Genomic DNA, 15,061 nt, shown 5'->3' with positions numbered 1-15,061 from the left:
AAACATTTGATTCTCTCAACAGTGAATTAACTTTACTGGAATTTTTTTTTTCAACACTCAGAAATCGTCATTCATGTGTTTTGTTTACAAAATTTTAGTTGTGCATATTTAGAATAGCTCGCTAATGACATTACTGTCATCACCAGAGCCGTGGCAGCCCCCAAGAGAGAAACAGTCCTCTTGGGTTGGATTAACCTTTTGCCACAATGTGCACTAAAGGATACCACCACTTCTACAGAGCCAACTGAAGAGACATCGTCACGTTGGTGGAGAAGGGTTCAATGATATGGATATAGAGGAAGTCGAACTGCTAAATTAATAGCAATTCAGAGGTGTTGACAGAGGAGCAATTAATGCAACTTGACTGCTCCTGAAACGGTACCAGATGAAGATAAAGTAGACGACAGGTTCATCATGAGTAACATAGCGGAAAAGCTTTGCACATTCAAATCAGCAATGGATTGTTTGCAAGACATAGATTCCCATATGGTACGCTCTTCACATTTAGAATAATTGGTAGAGAAAGCCTTATCATATTACAGCATACTTGATATGAAGACGACACGACAGCCAACAATCGCTGCACCCTCTTTTGCATTTCGTTCTATCCTCTGCGTCACCCTGCTCTTTCCCATGATGTTCAATAAACGAGATATACAAGAAGAAAACTATGGTTTCGGTTATTCGCGGCCACCTGTATATAGTTTGAAATTACAAGAGACAAGGCAAATACTCCGTGCAAGATTCAGATCTCTGCAGTAATTATTCAGCAAATAGCTAGTGTACAGCTCTTGGGTATTATGTAACACAACTTAATGGGCTTTAAGTTACCTATTTAGCTCTCTTGTAATTTACATTATGTTTCAACTATTTATTACCTATACCAGGACTGGACAAATTTTACTTGGAGCAAAAAGGTCCAAAATAATGTTTTTCTCAAAGCATAGTGATCTTTCATGTTCGCAGACATTGTTGCTGTAAATTCCAAACATTTTGTGCTGCTCTCAGACTGCAATTATTAACTATATAAAAAAATATTAGAAGCCAATACCAAGTTGACCCGAGGATTTGTTTAGCCCTGATTCTATACTCCAATTCCTTTGGATAATCAAAGCTCTACGGTATTAGAATTTAAATGCCACATATATAGCTATTAAACAATAGAAACTAATCTTTTCCCTGGTTTTAGCATGGGTTAATTTGATGTCCTGTGTCAGCCTTAATGAAATATGGTCATTCCTAATTATTTTAAAAATTTAAGATAATTACATCATTTGTATCTAGCTATTAATAATTCATGTGCAGAAGAATCAATTAGGCTGGGACAGTCCTTCAGCTGAAAATTCCTAAAATGTCGAAATACACAAGACAATTTTGTTTGAAAAAAAAATTTTTAATGATGATTCACTTATTTCAGATGATCAAACTATACCAATAAGAATGCTTTTAAATGAATGCACGATAGTTAAAAACAGCATTTTATATATATAAAGTCTTCATACACAGCACTTGACTAAGATAATCTATATGGAGAAAATTAAGGACACAAAATATATTTTTTTTCACATTTTCTAGCACACATCCCTTGACAGAAAAAAAAAAAATCAATCATGCAGAATCTGGGTCGAAAAAAATATCTCCACTGGAAATGAGAATCATTTGAAACTCTTATAACAAACATTTGCAGAAACAGACCAATCGATTTGATTGACCCGACACAATTTATAAGTTCAACCAGTTGTAAAAATATATTTTCGCTGGTGTCAGCCTTGTACTGTGCAGGAGAACTTGATATAACAATGAGGAATTCTTCAGATGAAGTCTGATCAGAAATGTGTTTCTGTTTGTTTTATCACCTTGTCATTCCATCTGAAAAATTCACAGAAAGGTTATGTGGCTGCACAATCATTGAAACAAATTTTTTAATACACCTATGTATGTAATACAGTCGAATCCCATTTTAACAAATATTGTTATAGCGAAAAAAATCTCATTTTAATGAACAGTTTTCCAATCTCCCACATAAGTTTACATAGGAACAATGCAAAGACTTGGAATTCCTTCATAACAAAATTTTGTTTTATTGAAGTGATTTCTCTGGTCTCTTGGAATTCGTTATGAGATTCAACTACAGATCAGAATATATATTTAAAGAATAATAAAAAGGTTATTTGCAGTTGGTAAGATTTCATACCAGCAAGTACTCTTAGTAAATATTAATTGGTAACACAAGATAACATTACTATTACCAGTTTATTTGGAGACAAATACAGGCTTAGGAAATGCAACTGAGAACAGATGTTTTTTTTTTGGCCCAATTCAAGTGGGAAATTTAATTGAAAGAAAACACCATTAAGAATGCACGATAGTGAGCAATTGACCAAATTGATATTTCATGAAGATATTCACATATAAGGAATACAATAAAAAATTTGCAAATTTTGGCTGAATGTATTTTACCTCCTTTTTGCAAAAATTTGCTGAAAGAGATTATTTCATATAAAACATTATCTATGATCTTGGTGAAGACTATTAAATACAGCAGGAAATTAAGTGAGAAATAACACTCCTAATAGTGCAGGGCTTGACAAATTGCAAAAACTCTAGGAGCCACAAATTTCAGGAGCAAAATATTTTTTTCTCTGTGAAAAACAGGTAAAAAAATGTTTCTTTGAACTTCTACAGAACAAAGCAACGGGGGGGGGGGGGGGGGGGGGTTGCTGATATGAATTCCAAAAATTTTGTGTAGTTTTGACTCCACTTTAGTAAACACATAATAAGCACCAGTGCAAATTTTTTCAATTATTACAATTTGGGATCACCTGCCAACCTCAGAAAAAAAAAAAAATCCTACTCTATCCATAAAAATAGTGATGCAGCCCATTTTCCTATACAGGGTAGAAAGGGTACCCTATACTAAATATTGATTAGGAAATTATATAATTATAATCAGAAAAAGTAATCGCTGCATGAGAAAAGATATGGTTTACTTAAAAAATTTATTAGGTGGATGCTGAAGTGTTGAAAATCATCCAATATTCATAACTCAAAATTTAACATTCTAGTCACCTGAACGATTAATATTAATGACACTTTATATAGCAAAATAATATCTTACTAGAATCAAGTGCAATAAAAAAGTAATTTTATACTAACGACAAGGTAAAATTTTGAGGATAATCAAAAATTAAGAAAAAATGGTTTATTATTGTAAATCTATCAAAAATGCAGGAATTATGAACAATTTTTGGCACAAGTTCATTTAGAACATTAGGTTTGAATTAAAAAAATAAAACACTATATAATTTCATTAAACCATGAAGGGTTAGGATATGGCATGCGAATTTCAAAAAATATTGATCCATGAAATGGATGCTAAAGGATTGGGGCAACACTCAGTATACTGTCTAGTACAGTGGTTGCTCGAGACATTGTTTCAGTGCATAAGCTACACCAGTAAAATTGCTGCCAAAACTCCCAGCGGAGGTCCACTCTTTCTCACCGCGGGAATTTTCAGCTAGGATGTCAACCAACGGACCATAGATAATTTCTACGCTGGTAGAAATTGTCAATAGGTAGGAAAAATCAATATTAGTGATTCGGTAAAAAAAATCATTTTTAGAAGCAAAAGCATATAAATCATATATTACGATTTAGTACTTCCTAAAATTGTACTAAATAAGATTAAATCTTAACAGTTGACAGGTATGCTCTACATTCAGGATGAAGTATCATTCAATTACTGTTCAACTGATACAGTACACTACATACTCAAGCTTTAATAATTTGAAATATAAGTATTTTAAAAAACAAAATATGTAATCTCTAAATTGAATATACGAATCGATGTAATTAGTTATTAATTTAAAACTTTTAATTCAATGAGTTAAGATGGGGAAATTTTAATTTTTACCTTATTTACATAAGCATCCAGTTCGGCATCCAGCTGTTCAGCAGTAGGTATACTCTTAAACATACCTCCTCCTCTACCCCCACGTCCGACTCTACCTCTGCTGATACTTCGGCCCCTTGAAATGAAGATAGTGAACCAAATAACTTATTATATAAGCAGATTATACTTACGATGGACAATATATTTGAATTTGTAGTCATATATAGTTACAAATGCAACATAACGATGCACAAAATGTATGACTAGATTTAAAATACACCCTCATGCTGTTGAGGTAACATTACAAGTTTTACCAGCTAACTTATTTCTTAACAAAAAAATAACAATGAACTGTTTTCATCTGTCATGCACATTTCATGAGAATCTTTAATTGGTAATATACCTTCCTCGCAATCCTCCAGTTGTACGGGCTCTAGGGGAAATTGAAGTGGGAACAGATGAGCTTGCTATCTGGATATTCATTGGTCTTCCTGTAGAAAAAAAAAAAAATGGTCGAGATTATTTAACAAGAGCATTTTTGGAACATCTAAAATCGCAAATTAACATATTAAAACTGCATAGGTACCTCATGAACATTGGGATAAACCTTTAAATGCAGATACTAATATATATATTTGCTACAAATTAACCCTTTAAGCGCCCCCCCCCATAAAAAGCCTCTTACTTCAGCATTGATAAGCCTAGTTATTTAGTAAAGTTAATTTCTCAATGGAAAAGTTTTCCCCGATATTCCTTAGTTTGCACTTGCTGAAAATCAGAAAAAACCTACTTCAATAAAAATGTCATTTTAGGGGGATTTCTAACTGCCAACTAAAGGATTAAAGACTTGTTAAATCTCAATATCAAGATAGTGGCCATCAATTCACAGATTATGATTGACCAATAGATCACCCCTATTTTGTTCAATAGCGAAACAAAATAGGGCTAGAACAAAATAACCTTTTGTTTTCTGAGAATCATTACAATTATAGGAAGGAATGAATTATTAACATATTTGCAGTTTACTTAAAAGGTTGGTTGAAAGCCAAAACAAATATTTCACAAAACATTTGTAAGAACACGTACAACATGTAAGCATCCACCAACAGGGTACATCGATTTAAATCACTTGATTTTTTTTTTTAAATCAATGATTTAAACCACAAAATTAAAATTTTTTTTTCTTTCTACTTCTGCTCTACTTCTATATTTTGTGCATGGGAAAAAAATTACAGAAAAATATAGGGAGTTGAACTTAGCTAAACTGCACTAAGTATTTTTAATGCATAACAATATAGCACTAAGGTTCCCCTGATTGAAAAACTGAAGAATAATTTTTTATATAAAGCCTTGAATCTTGAACTTCCGAATTCTGAATTTTTGTTTCTAGCATTAGTTTTTTCCCCCCATCACGGAATTTTTCATTGACTTACACATGATGAATATATAAGAGATACAGATAATATATAAGTAATAAATATTTCCCAGAGAGAGAATATTTACATATTTTCTGACCATCTATTTCCCTGACTTTCACCAGTCGCTCAGAACCCATTACGTTATTTCACATTTTCTGTCTAACTGCGCTTGTAATGTTCTCTCTTAGGGATATGCAGCCAACTAGATGAAACACATTTTCACTGGATAAATTAAAGTCGAGGTTAACAAAAACATAGGGTGTATAGTTAGGGTGTACACACTATGAATTAATGCCAAATCATTGATTTCTAGAGGCATATTTCCAATTAGGAAGATATCCAAATAACATGTAGACCTCAGATAAGTCATTCATATTGCAAGCAGTTGTATATTTATTAAAAAAAAATATAAACTTAATTTTGTCACCCTATCCTAAAAAACCCAATTAGAAAATTATTGCCCTGTCTGTCCTGAAACAAAGAAATTACAAGTTTCTAAGTGCCATATTTGCTGAGATATTTGAATTCAAAAACATAAATTTGGGGGGGGGGGGACAGGATAAATAGGGGTAAGATGTTTAATTTAAATATTCTTCACTGAATATTGTACTTCATAGCGAAAATCTCGTTTTAACGAACACTTTTCTAATCCCGCAAATAAGTTTACATAGGAACAATGCTAGGTACCCTGGAATTCCTTTGTTTCAACAAAGTGATTCCTCCGGTCTCTTGGCGTACATTATAACAGGATTCGACAGTATATACAGCCAAACCTCGTTAGTGCGTCACCCAGTTAACACGTCACTCCGCTTAATAAGTAATATTTTTGCTCTCCCAAGAGTGACTCATTAACGACGTTTGACTGTATATGTGTGTGTGTGTAAAAAATGAAAAACAGTATTTAGGACCATTTATCTTGAGCAAAGAATTATGCTTGGCTTCTAAGTAATTTGGCTAGCGCATAAATATATTTTTTGATGTCAAGCCCTGCTATACAGAGTCTCATGTCATCAAATGCCAATGGATTAAAGGAGAAAATTATACACGCTACAAATTTTAGTTACAGGTATCTGTTCATAAAAATAGCATGGATTTATGACTTTGTCACCTGCTGGCTATTAGAATATCGCCGCCCTTCTCTTGTTTCAATTTGATCTTTTTGACCACAAATTATATAAATTCACTGCTCTGGACAGCAGATCACTTAGGGTCTCTTCCTCTGTAAATAATGCCCCTGATAAATAATCCTTTAAAAAATAATGGTAAGAGCTCTTAGTGATAATAAAAAGTGGGAAAAGAACCAAAATACTGATTACATCATTTATAATTAAAATTGGTTTATAAAATAAAATAAAGCGATGCCCGTATTAATCAATAATGGTTCATAATAGTATAGAAATAGCGGGCCTCTCTGTCTCTATACTAGAAGTAACATACATTGAAACCTTGATATAGCAATATTTTGCAGACCAGTTGTAGAGGAATTTATCATTATATAGAGTGTTGTTGTAATGATTTTTCCACTGCACAGTAATCCTATGTAACGAGATCTCTATATTGATATTACTCTCTGGTCCAGAGTCATAGTGTTAAAATACTCCATTCATAATGATAACTCCCTTATAGCAATATTATAAATATATATATATTGGGTAAACATTATATATATATATATCTGGTCCATTCTGTTATTATATAGGCTTTTCACTGTTGTATGTTTAAGTTCTAAAAATTGTACAAAAAAATTTATTAGAATTTATACATACAAAGAGGTAGCAAAAGAAAATTAGTTTTACAACAACTTCTGATTCAAAGTACTGCTCAGGAAGACACAAACATTGGTCATGTTACAACAGTTTCTCTTTCTATGCGATTATTTTTCTTTTTTAATTAAAGTTTAAGTTTATTTGAATTCTTTTCTGATAATTATTTAAATATTAATTATCAATACTAAGACGCTAATTGTATGTACAAAGGTTTTTACCATGTCCTGGTAAAAACCCAACCCTGGAACTAATATGTAACAAATGTTTTTCCTCTAATGATCATAGCTTCAAAGATAGCTAGAAATATAATAATAAATCATCTTACCATCTAAGGGAACACCATTATATTGCTTCATTGCTTTAATGGCATCCGTATTCCGCTCAAAGATCACATCAGCAGTACCAAGGGATCGTCCCGATCTATCGTAATGGACAGCTGCTTTTCTCAGGGGCCCAAATTCTGTGAATAGCTCCTACAAAATAATAAAATCTATTTTACACTGCCCATGAGAGGTGTGAAAACATACAAGGACTTCAGAGGGTTAAAATTCAATGCAAAATGTTCATGAGATTTAAATGAGAAACCTTGAAATTACAACATCAGGAAGTTGTGTATATAGTCAATACGTCTTTTTTTCTTTCCTAATATTCCAAACTTTCTTCACAGATCTTGGCTCATCTGACCATTTTTGAAGCTGCCTCCATTTAATGTTTGCCATTTTATTACATTGGATATATGCTTCAGGTAAAGGTACTAAAGAACCCGGCGGAAATAAAAATTGTTTCTGTTCTAGAACATAGTTGAATGAGACAGAGGTAAACTATTTTTCATTAGGGGCCGTTCAAGTATTACGTCATCATCGATGGGGGGGGGGTGTGTTTCAGATTTGCTGACTTTTGATGAGGAGGGGGGTTTGGGTAATGCTTACGTCATCAGCCACCCTTTATGAAAATATGAGTTAGGATTCGGAGGGCCAGAGCTGATGACGAAATTTTGCTGACAAGGGGGGGGGGGGGGGGGGGAGGAAGAGGAAGTCAAAAATGGCTAAAAATTTGTTCACATAATACTTGAATGGCCCCTTACTGGTTGAGGTGAAATTTAATAAAAAAAAATAAATAAAAAAAAAGACACAGGTATTTTGTTACCAAACACAGATGGGTATAGTGGAGAAAAACATGTAGGCCTATCTGATCACATATTTCCTACTTGTATTTTAAATATGTAAAGACTAATTGAGCACACAGTTTAAAAACAATTTCCAGCTATAGAAATTAGAATGAGTGTTCTTATAGCATGTGTTAAAAAAACCCGAAGTTATAAATCTACCACAACTTATGAATATTCAACCCCTAAAAAAAACATGCATGAACATAATATCAAAAATTCATACTTACTGTAATATCCGTATCAGAAACACCATAATCAAGATTAGAAACAATTAATTTTGTAGCACCAGTACTGATACCAGCACGCTGATTCACACCTCCATCAAACAGATCATGCTGCCACCTGTCTGGTACAGCTTTCGGCTAAAAAATTATGAAAATGTAATTAAAAAATTATAAATTTAAATCAACAAAATGTTTAGAAATTGAAATTTTATGTATAACTCTCTGCAGACTAAAATTTAAAATTCTAGAAAGATGTCAAAAACTCCTATGGAGCAAAACTTCAAACGCAACTTCTATTTCTGTTTGAATCAATCTCTACCCACAATAAATTCACGGAAGCAAAAAATACAAAAACTTTTGGAAAAGAATTTCAGGAACCATCATATTTTTTTGCAACTGATCAAAAAATATAAAATTTACATCTGAAATGCAGTTCATTTTAACAGTAATGGAAGTTTATTTTTCTCCCTATCATTTCATTTCAATGCTTTGATGAAAAATAAAACCAGTTATTGTCTGCCTCATTATGATAGAATGGGTCTAAAGCTACAAGAAGCTTTCAATCTGTGAAATAAAGTTTTATTTAAACAAATTTTCAAGTAAAACTTGTTTTAAAATTAATTCTCAACCACTGTGAGTGACAGAACGTTTTCATCAACCTTGATAAATTTTCACGCATTAGATTGTAGAGCTGAGACTTCACAAGCGAGGTTGATGCCAAATCAGCAATTTATGATTGCACCAAATTTCTGGCTGTCAACCCAGAATTTTTTTTGCCAAACATCTTCAACATCGTTGAATTTAATGATGGCTGAAAAAAAAAAAGCCAAACATTTCAACATCCCCAAACAAAAAAAAGATAACACAAAAAATCAATGCCAACCAAATCCTTTGCGAATTATTTTTTGTGTCAGTATTTATTATATGAAAGGCGGAGGTTCACCCGAGCCAACGAGGGAACATGCTGTCCGGGACCTGGCCATGGTGGAGGACCCAAAATATTTCATACCTTTATTTTGATTAAATAAAGTAAAACAGTTTTTAGAGGAAAAGTTCACTCATCACCCAGCTACAAACTTTCTCTTACTTATATTGTTAAAGTAATTTTGCACCATCTCACTGAGATTACAAACAGTACAGAATAGAGATCTTATGCCATAAAATAAATTAAAGAAAAATGTGAAAATGGCACAAAGATGAGTGATTAAATAATTGGGGTGGGGGGGGGGATTGATGGTGAACTATGCTCAGACACTGATAGCTTTCAACTTATCCGAAAACAATGTCACTCTCCGCTATCCATAAAAAGGTTTTTATAGGGAGGGAATTCAACTGCCCCTGTGGGGAATCGAGCTCCAAGGAAAGATTGAGTTATTTGATGCCTCTAGACTAGTGCATTCACCTGGAAAGTGGGTTCGATTCCCCGCAGGGACAGTTGAATTTTCTTTCCAAAATATATCTTCACATCAGCCAGCTGTTAAAATCTTTTATATAGCTTTCAACTGCCTTTCCAATGATTTTGGCGTAAGCAATAGTCCACTATTAAGAATAAAATGGTCAAACTTACTTTTCTCTCAGCGACCCCCCCCCCCCCAGTAAGTTAAAATTGTCTATGTTCATAGTTTAATATTTTATTACACCAGTTATTCATTATAGGACTGGGGGCTACCTAGTTCCTTTCAAACTGAAATTACTGTATTACCTGGTATTTGGGGAAAAAATAAAATTGGGTTCTTGGAGGAAAAAATAGAATGATGGTCTCAAGAAAGAAATTCAAAAATTTTCAGTGCTTCAGCTTATCCGAAAACTCAAACTTTTGGGGCTTGAATTTTTGAGGCTCTACTATATCAAGGTTGGCAAGTTTCTGCCATAGGTGGAAAAAACATGGTAAAAATTATCCCAACAAAAACAGATTCTTTCCTCATCTGTCTATAAGACGTATAAATAAATACATGAAGTATCAATTTATACGTCCAGCATTATAGAAAAAATAGATGCAAAAGAATTGTATACTATTATAATGACCTTGATCGTCCCAGACAATGGGTGGTCATTATAACAAATACCAAAGGTATCTATTTTATTATAAATGCATTTTCCACCACATTACCTCACAGTACAACAGTATAAAGTTGATTGTTGTAACGATTTAATATTAATGACGTAAGTCTCAGTTACCTATAACACACATTGAGCCAAATGTTTTATTCCATAAAACTATTTTTGCCAGTCCTTTTTGCCAGCAAAATTCCCGACCCTGACAACAATACACACACCTATAGAGTATATGAATTTGGCTAAGGATACGTACACAGTGCCAGTGCAACACGGATTATTGTATATTAACACTAGAACCGTGACACTTTTGATATACCTAGAACCGCGGACTTGGTCAAATTGACCCAAACTGTGAAAAATGGTTTCATAACGAAAAAAACAGGAATTTATTTTCAGTTTTTTCCCTACTCTTATTCAATGTTGTTTAATTGCGTATTCATAATGGAAAACTATTTGAATTTGGTTATGAATATAAAATGGGCTTCAAAATTAGCTAAAAAATTAAGTAATTCAGTAAAAATAAGATTTAATATACATTATTTACTCTATTCAGTCCAAAAACATTTTTCAGTAATCCCATAATATGACAAAGACGCAAAACAAATGTGCCAAATTGAGTATAAAAAAGTCTAATATGATTCTGTCAAATAAGTATTGATTTCTTACTGATAAGTGAAATTTATGATGAGCAGTTCAACAAATTTTTTTCTTCATTATTCTTGCACATTCACTCATGCAAAAATTTAGTTTTGTTCCCACATTTTTGTGTTACTTGACATCAGACTCATTTATTTTTATTTATTACTATTATTATTTTGATCGCCCACGAACAGTTACATAATCAAGAGTGTTTCCTTTTGCGCAAGGGTACAACATATGGTGAATGCAGCTCTTCAATAAAGATTTTAGAACTGCTTTCGAAAAATAGTTCAGGAATATTTTTAAAGTGAGATCCAGAATGTTGTAGAAAACATCTGTGATGCCACCTTCACCACATATTTTCTGGGCATTTGATCACTACAACTACGATCATTACACTTTGTTGAATTGCAGTGTGAAATAATTTCTGTGTATGTGTGGAAGCTTTTTGGGGCTACTACTGCCAAATGAAGCGTGTTGAGTAATGAAAAACTTATATTGTTGTTTCCTTAATAAATTGTCATTGTGGCATCATTGTTCCAGACAACTGTAGTTTTACTATCTTTATTGCGTCAGATAATATTGCTCTTTGATTTCGTCTCATCGTCTCTACTAAGCTCATATTTTTTGGCTTTTAGCATTTGAGCCAGTTTCAGTGTAGTGAGTGTCAGAGTCGGTTGAGACATTTCTGCCCTTGTTCTCAAATGACTTGATCAGTTGCATCACTATGTGTTCTGAAAGATAGATTCGTTGGACGCTGATACTTCCCAAGGTTTAGGAATCCGTGTAAAACGTATTTGGTGCAAGCCAGAATTTTATTCTTTTTCTGTGACATCGTTTGATTACAGAAATTTCAACTACACGTTTTTTTCTAGAGTTAAGCTTTTACTCTTCCAAAATCTTTGTTCAGTCGCATCAGAATTCCTGGTATTCAAGTTTAAAAAGAGAAAAAAATATTTAGCTCTACTTGCCATTCCTCCATTGAAAAAAAGATAATCTACTCTTAACAATGAATTGGCCTTGACCTTGTAAGACCTTTATTCCTCACTATCTTCATTTACAAATAATTTTAGAAAGGGTAACCAGTTCCAAGAAAATTCTACACCCCCCCCCCTTTTTCTATAGAATAGTACATTGGGTCAAAATGAACCAAATATAAGTGTTTATAGCTCTCAATCACGAAATGTGAATATAATAAAATTTTCATGAATATTCATATAATATTGTGAAAAGTCACGAATTTTTTACATCTGCGTCTAAATTTGAGATAAATTAAAACAGTTTGATTTGGGTCAAATTGACCCACTCCACGTTTCTAGTGTTAAAGATGAAGTACAACAGTACATTCATGCGATATATGACAGCTACAGACTTGTATTTTTAAAAACTAAGCATGCAACACATTTACTTGATGTAGTTAATGGATTAACGTATCTTTTAAAGACAAGTACGTTTTGTTTTTATTCAGTGCATGGCTAACATAACTGACTCTTTACCACCCATATGATGACTTTATTTGAGCTGCTTTGACCAGCAGATGACTTTACAAGCAAAGACAAAATGGTGAGACACAGTCAAGAAGGGGTGTTTTCTTATTTTTCCTCTTTTGATGTTCTTTGCCTCTGAGTATAGCTCAATATGTATCTTGCCTGGGCGCAATCCTTCTGTTAGTAAAACTAGTAATTTACGTTCACGTCCATCTTATTGCAGTAAGATTTCATTTTCAGTTTAATGTTTTTCTTATCCTAGAAATTCAACGACATAACACCTTTCATAGAAAGGGATACATACCACACAATAAAATATAATAGTAATTTTTCCCATAAACTAAAAATTTACATATTAATATAATTTTCTAAAATAAATAAGTTGTGCTTAGATTTAGATATTCTGTCAAATATTTGCCCCATCTCTAGCATATAAGACAGAGCTGGACAAATCACAAAAAAATTTAGGTGCCAAAAACTTTACCCAAAGAAATAGGTTCAAAATAATGAATCTTTTAACCTGCTTTTATGTTGGTAGATATTCTGCTGTAAATTCCAAACATTTTGTGTTGCTCCCAGCCTGCAATTTAATTTAGTAATTACATAAAGAAAATTTTAGGCACCAACAGCAATTTTTAATTGCTATGGAAACCTGGGATTTTAGAACTTGGATGAATTATGTTGGCGATATATCGCTGTTTTGGGACATGAAAATTTGATGACAAAACAGTATACCGTATATCGGGCCACTAATGATCCTTGCAAAGCCGATTCCACACACCACCGCCTGAGCTAATTTTGATTAATGTTAACAGTTCTGATTATACATAAACTTTGACAGTAGCACACATGCTCATTACGTCACTTCCGCTTAGTCTGCTGCTGTACACCAAATAAAACGTATGGCACCATGTATGTATCCACAGCACATGGATTTTTAAAAACCCTTGTATATAATATTCTTTGAGGCAAAAGCATACACAGGAGTAGGGAGCCTCCAGACCGTGGCCCCCGCTGTCCCTCTAGGGCAAAGTAGGGACCCGGCAAACCATGCCGAATATGCAAAAGAAAGCTAATTTGCAACAGATATAATATCCCTTATTCCTTTGATGACTTCCTTTCAAACTGGTTGGTCATTTTTTTCCATTAGGAGTTTCCCCCCCCCCCCCCGCCTATTAATATAATTATTACTCATTCAGCTTCAGAGTTGCTATTTCTTTTTTGCTACTTGTTAACAAAAGTGATGCCACCTTTAGAAGTACGGTATAATGATGATAAGCTTTACCACGGCATTTCAATTTATAGAGTCCATTGGCACACTTATTTGCTGAGGGTTTTTGGTTCGCTATGAGGTCATTCAAGTATTACGTCAACAATGGGGAGCGGGGGGGGGTTTGAATGTTGCTTACGTCATCAACCACCCTTTTTGAAGATATGAAATATCCTAAGCTGCTGACGAAATTTTGCTGACAAGTGGGTGGGGTGGGAGGGGTCAAAAATAGCTAAAACTCTGCTTACGTAATACTTGAATGGCCCATATGCATTGCACATACCGTTTCTCCACTATGATATTCTGAATTTTCTCTCAAAATTAAATATGGATTTTTTCAGGTTGTACACATTTCAATGTAATGAGAAAAAAAAGGGATAGCGACTTTCATGCATTGAAAAAAAAAAATACACACACAAAACCCACTTGCCATTTTAATTCTCATAACCAGTAATTCTTATATGCGGTGGCTGCTGTGTTGGCGACAAATGAAAAAACATCGCCAAGATCTTGCGACCACTACTACAGCGGGTAGGTTCACTACGATGAATTCAAGTTGACATGTTCGAGATTAAAATTCTCATTGTATTATAATCGGGGTCGATAATTATTCCAAAACCAAAGAAAATGATTTTTTCACTTATCAGAATTCAAATTATTTGTCATACATCTTTTAAGGTCAAAATAGCGCAAGTCTTTACGCAATATCAAACATGTGTTAATACAACGGATTACATACAACAAATCTCTTGCGTAACAATTATAACGATGTTACTTACTCTGGTATACGGCAGTGGACGATTCCTACCCCTGAGTGAGGTTCTGTTCGGTCCTCCACCACCAACTCGGGAGAAGCCTCTGCTCGTGTTTCCTCCTCTTCCCCGGACTCCTCCACGACCTCTGCCAGGATAACGGAACTGCCCTTTGCTTTGTTTTATAATATCGTCGAGAGACAAATCCAATTTGTCGACCATTTTGTAAGCTTCTACGTAATTTTGTTTAAATCAAACACAGGTGCAACAACTGGCCTAAACGAGGAGGATGAAAAAAAAGGCTAAGCACAAAGCGCCGGGATTCAACTGTGAATAAGCGTCTCTGAGGTAGCTGTTGTTTAAAACTTCCTTTTTAAAGAAATAAGC

The 15,061-nt window shown here is 33.7% G+C and overlaps 1 protein-coding gene across 1 annotated transcript; it reads right to left on the bottom strand.

The window, feature by feature from the left end:
* Nucleotides 1–1,455: 1,455 nt before the first annotated feature.
* Nucleotides 1,456–15,047, bottom strand: Ref1 (RNA and export factor binding protein 1). Its single transcript, XM_089236062.1, has 6 exons — nt 14,702–15,047; nt 8,472–8,606; nt 7,402–7,549; nt 4,296–4,383; nt 3,914–4,028; nt 1,456–1,869 (listed from the first exon to the last, which is right to left on the bottom strand). The coding sequence occupies exons 1-6, from the start codon at nt 14,894–14,896 to the stop codon at nt 1,861–1,863; spliced, it is 690 nt and encodes a 229-aa protein (XP_089092188.1). The 5' UTR covers nt 14,897–15,047; the 3' UTR covers nt 1,456–1,860.
* Between the last annotated feature and the right edge of the window lie 14 nt (nt 15,048–15,061).

The sequence above is a fragment of the Pholcus phalangioides genome, unplaced genomic scaffold, assembly GCF_987345545.1.
Source record: "Pholcus phalangioides strain wild (caught in Gottingen) unplaced genomic scaffold, Ppha-v1.0 ptg000009l_1, whole genome shotgun sequence".
In the NCBI taxonomy this organism is placed as follows: Eukaryota; Metazoa; Arthropoda; class Arachnida; order Araneae; family Pholcidae; genus Pholcus; species Pholcus phalangioides.
This window is presented reverse-complemented; position numbering and strand designations above follow the sequence as displayed.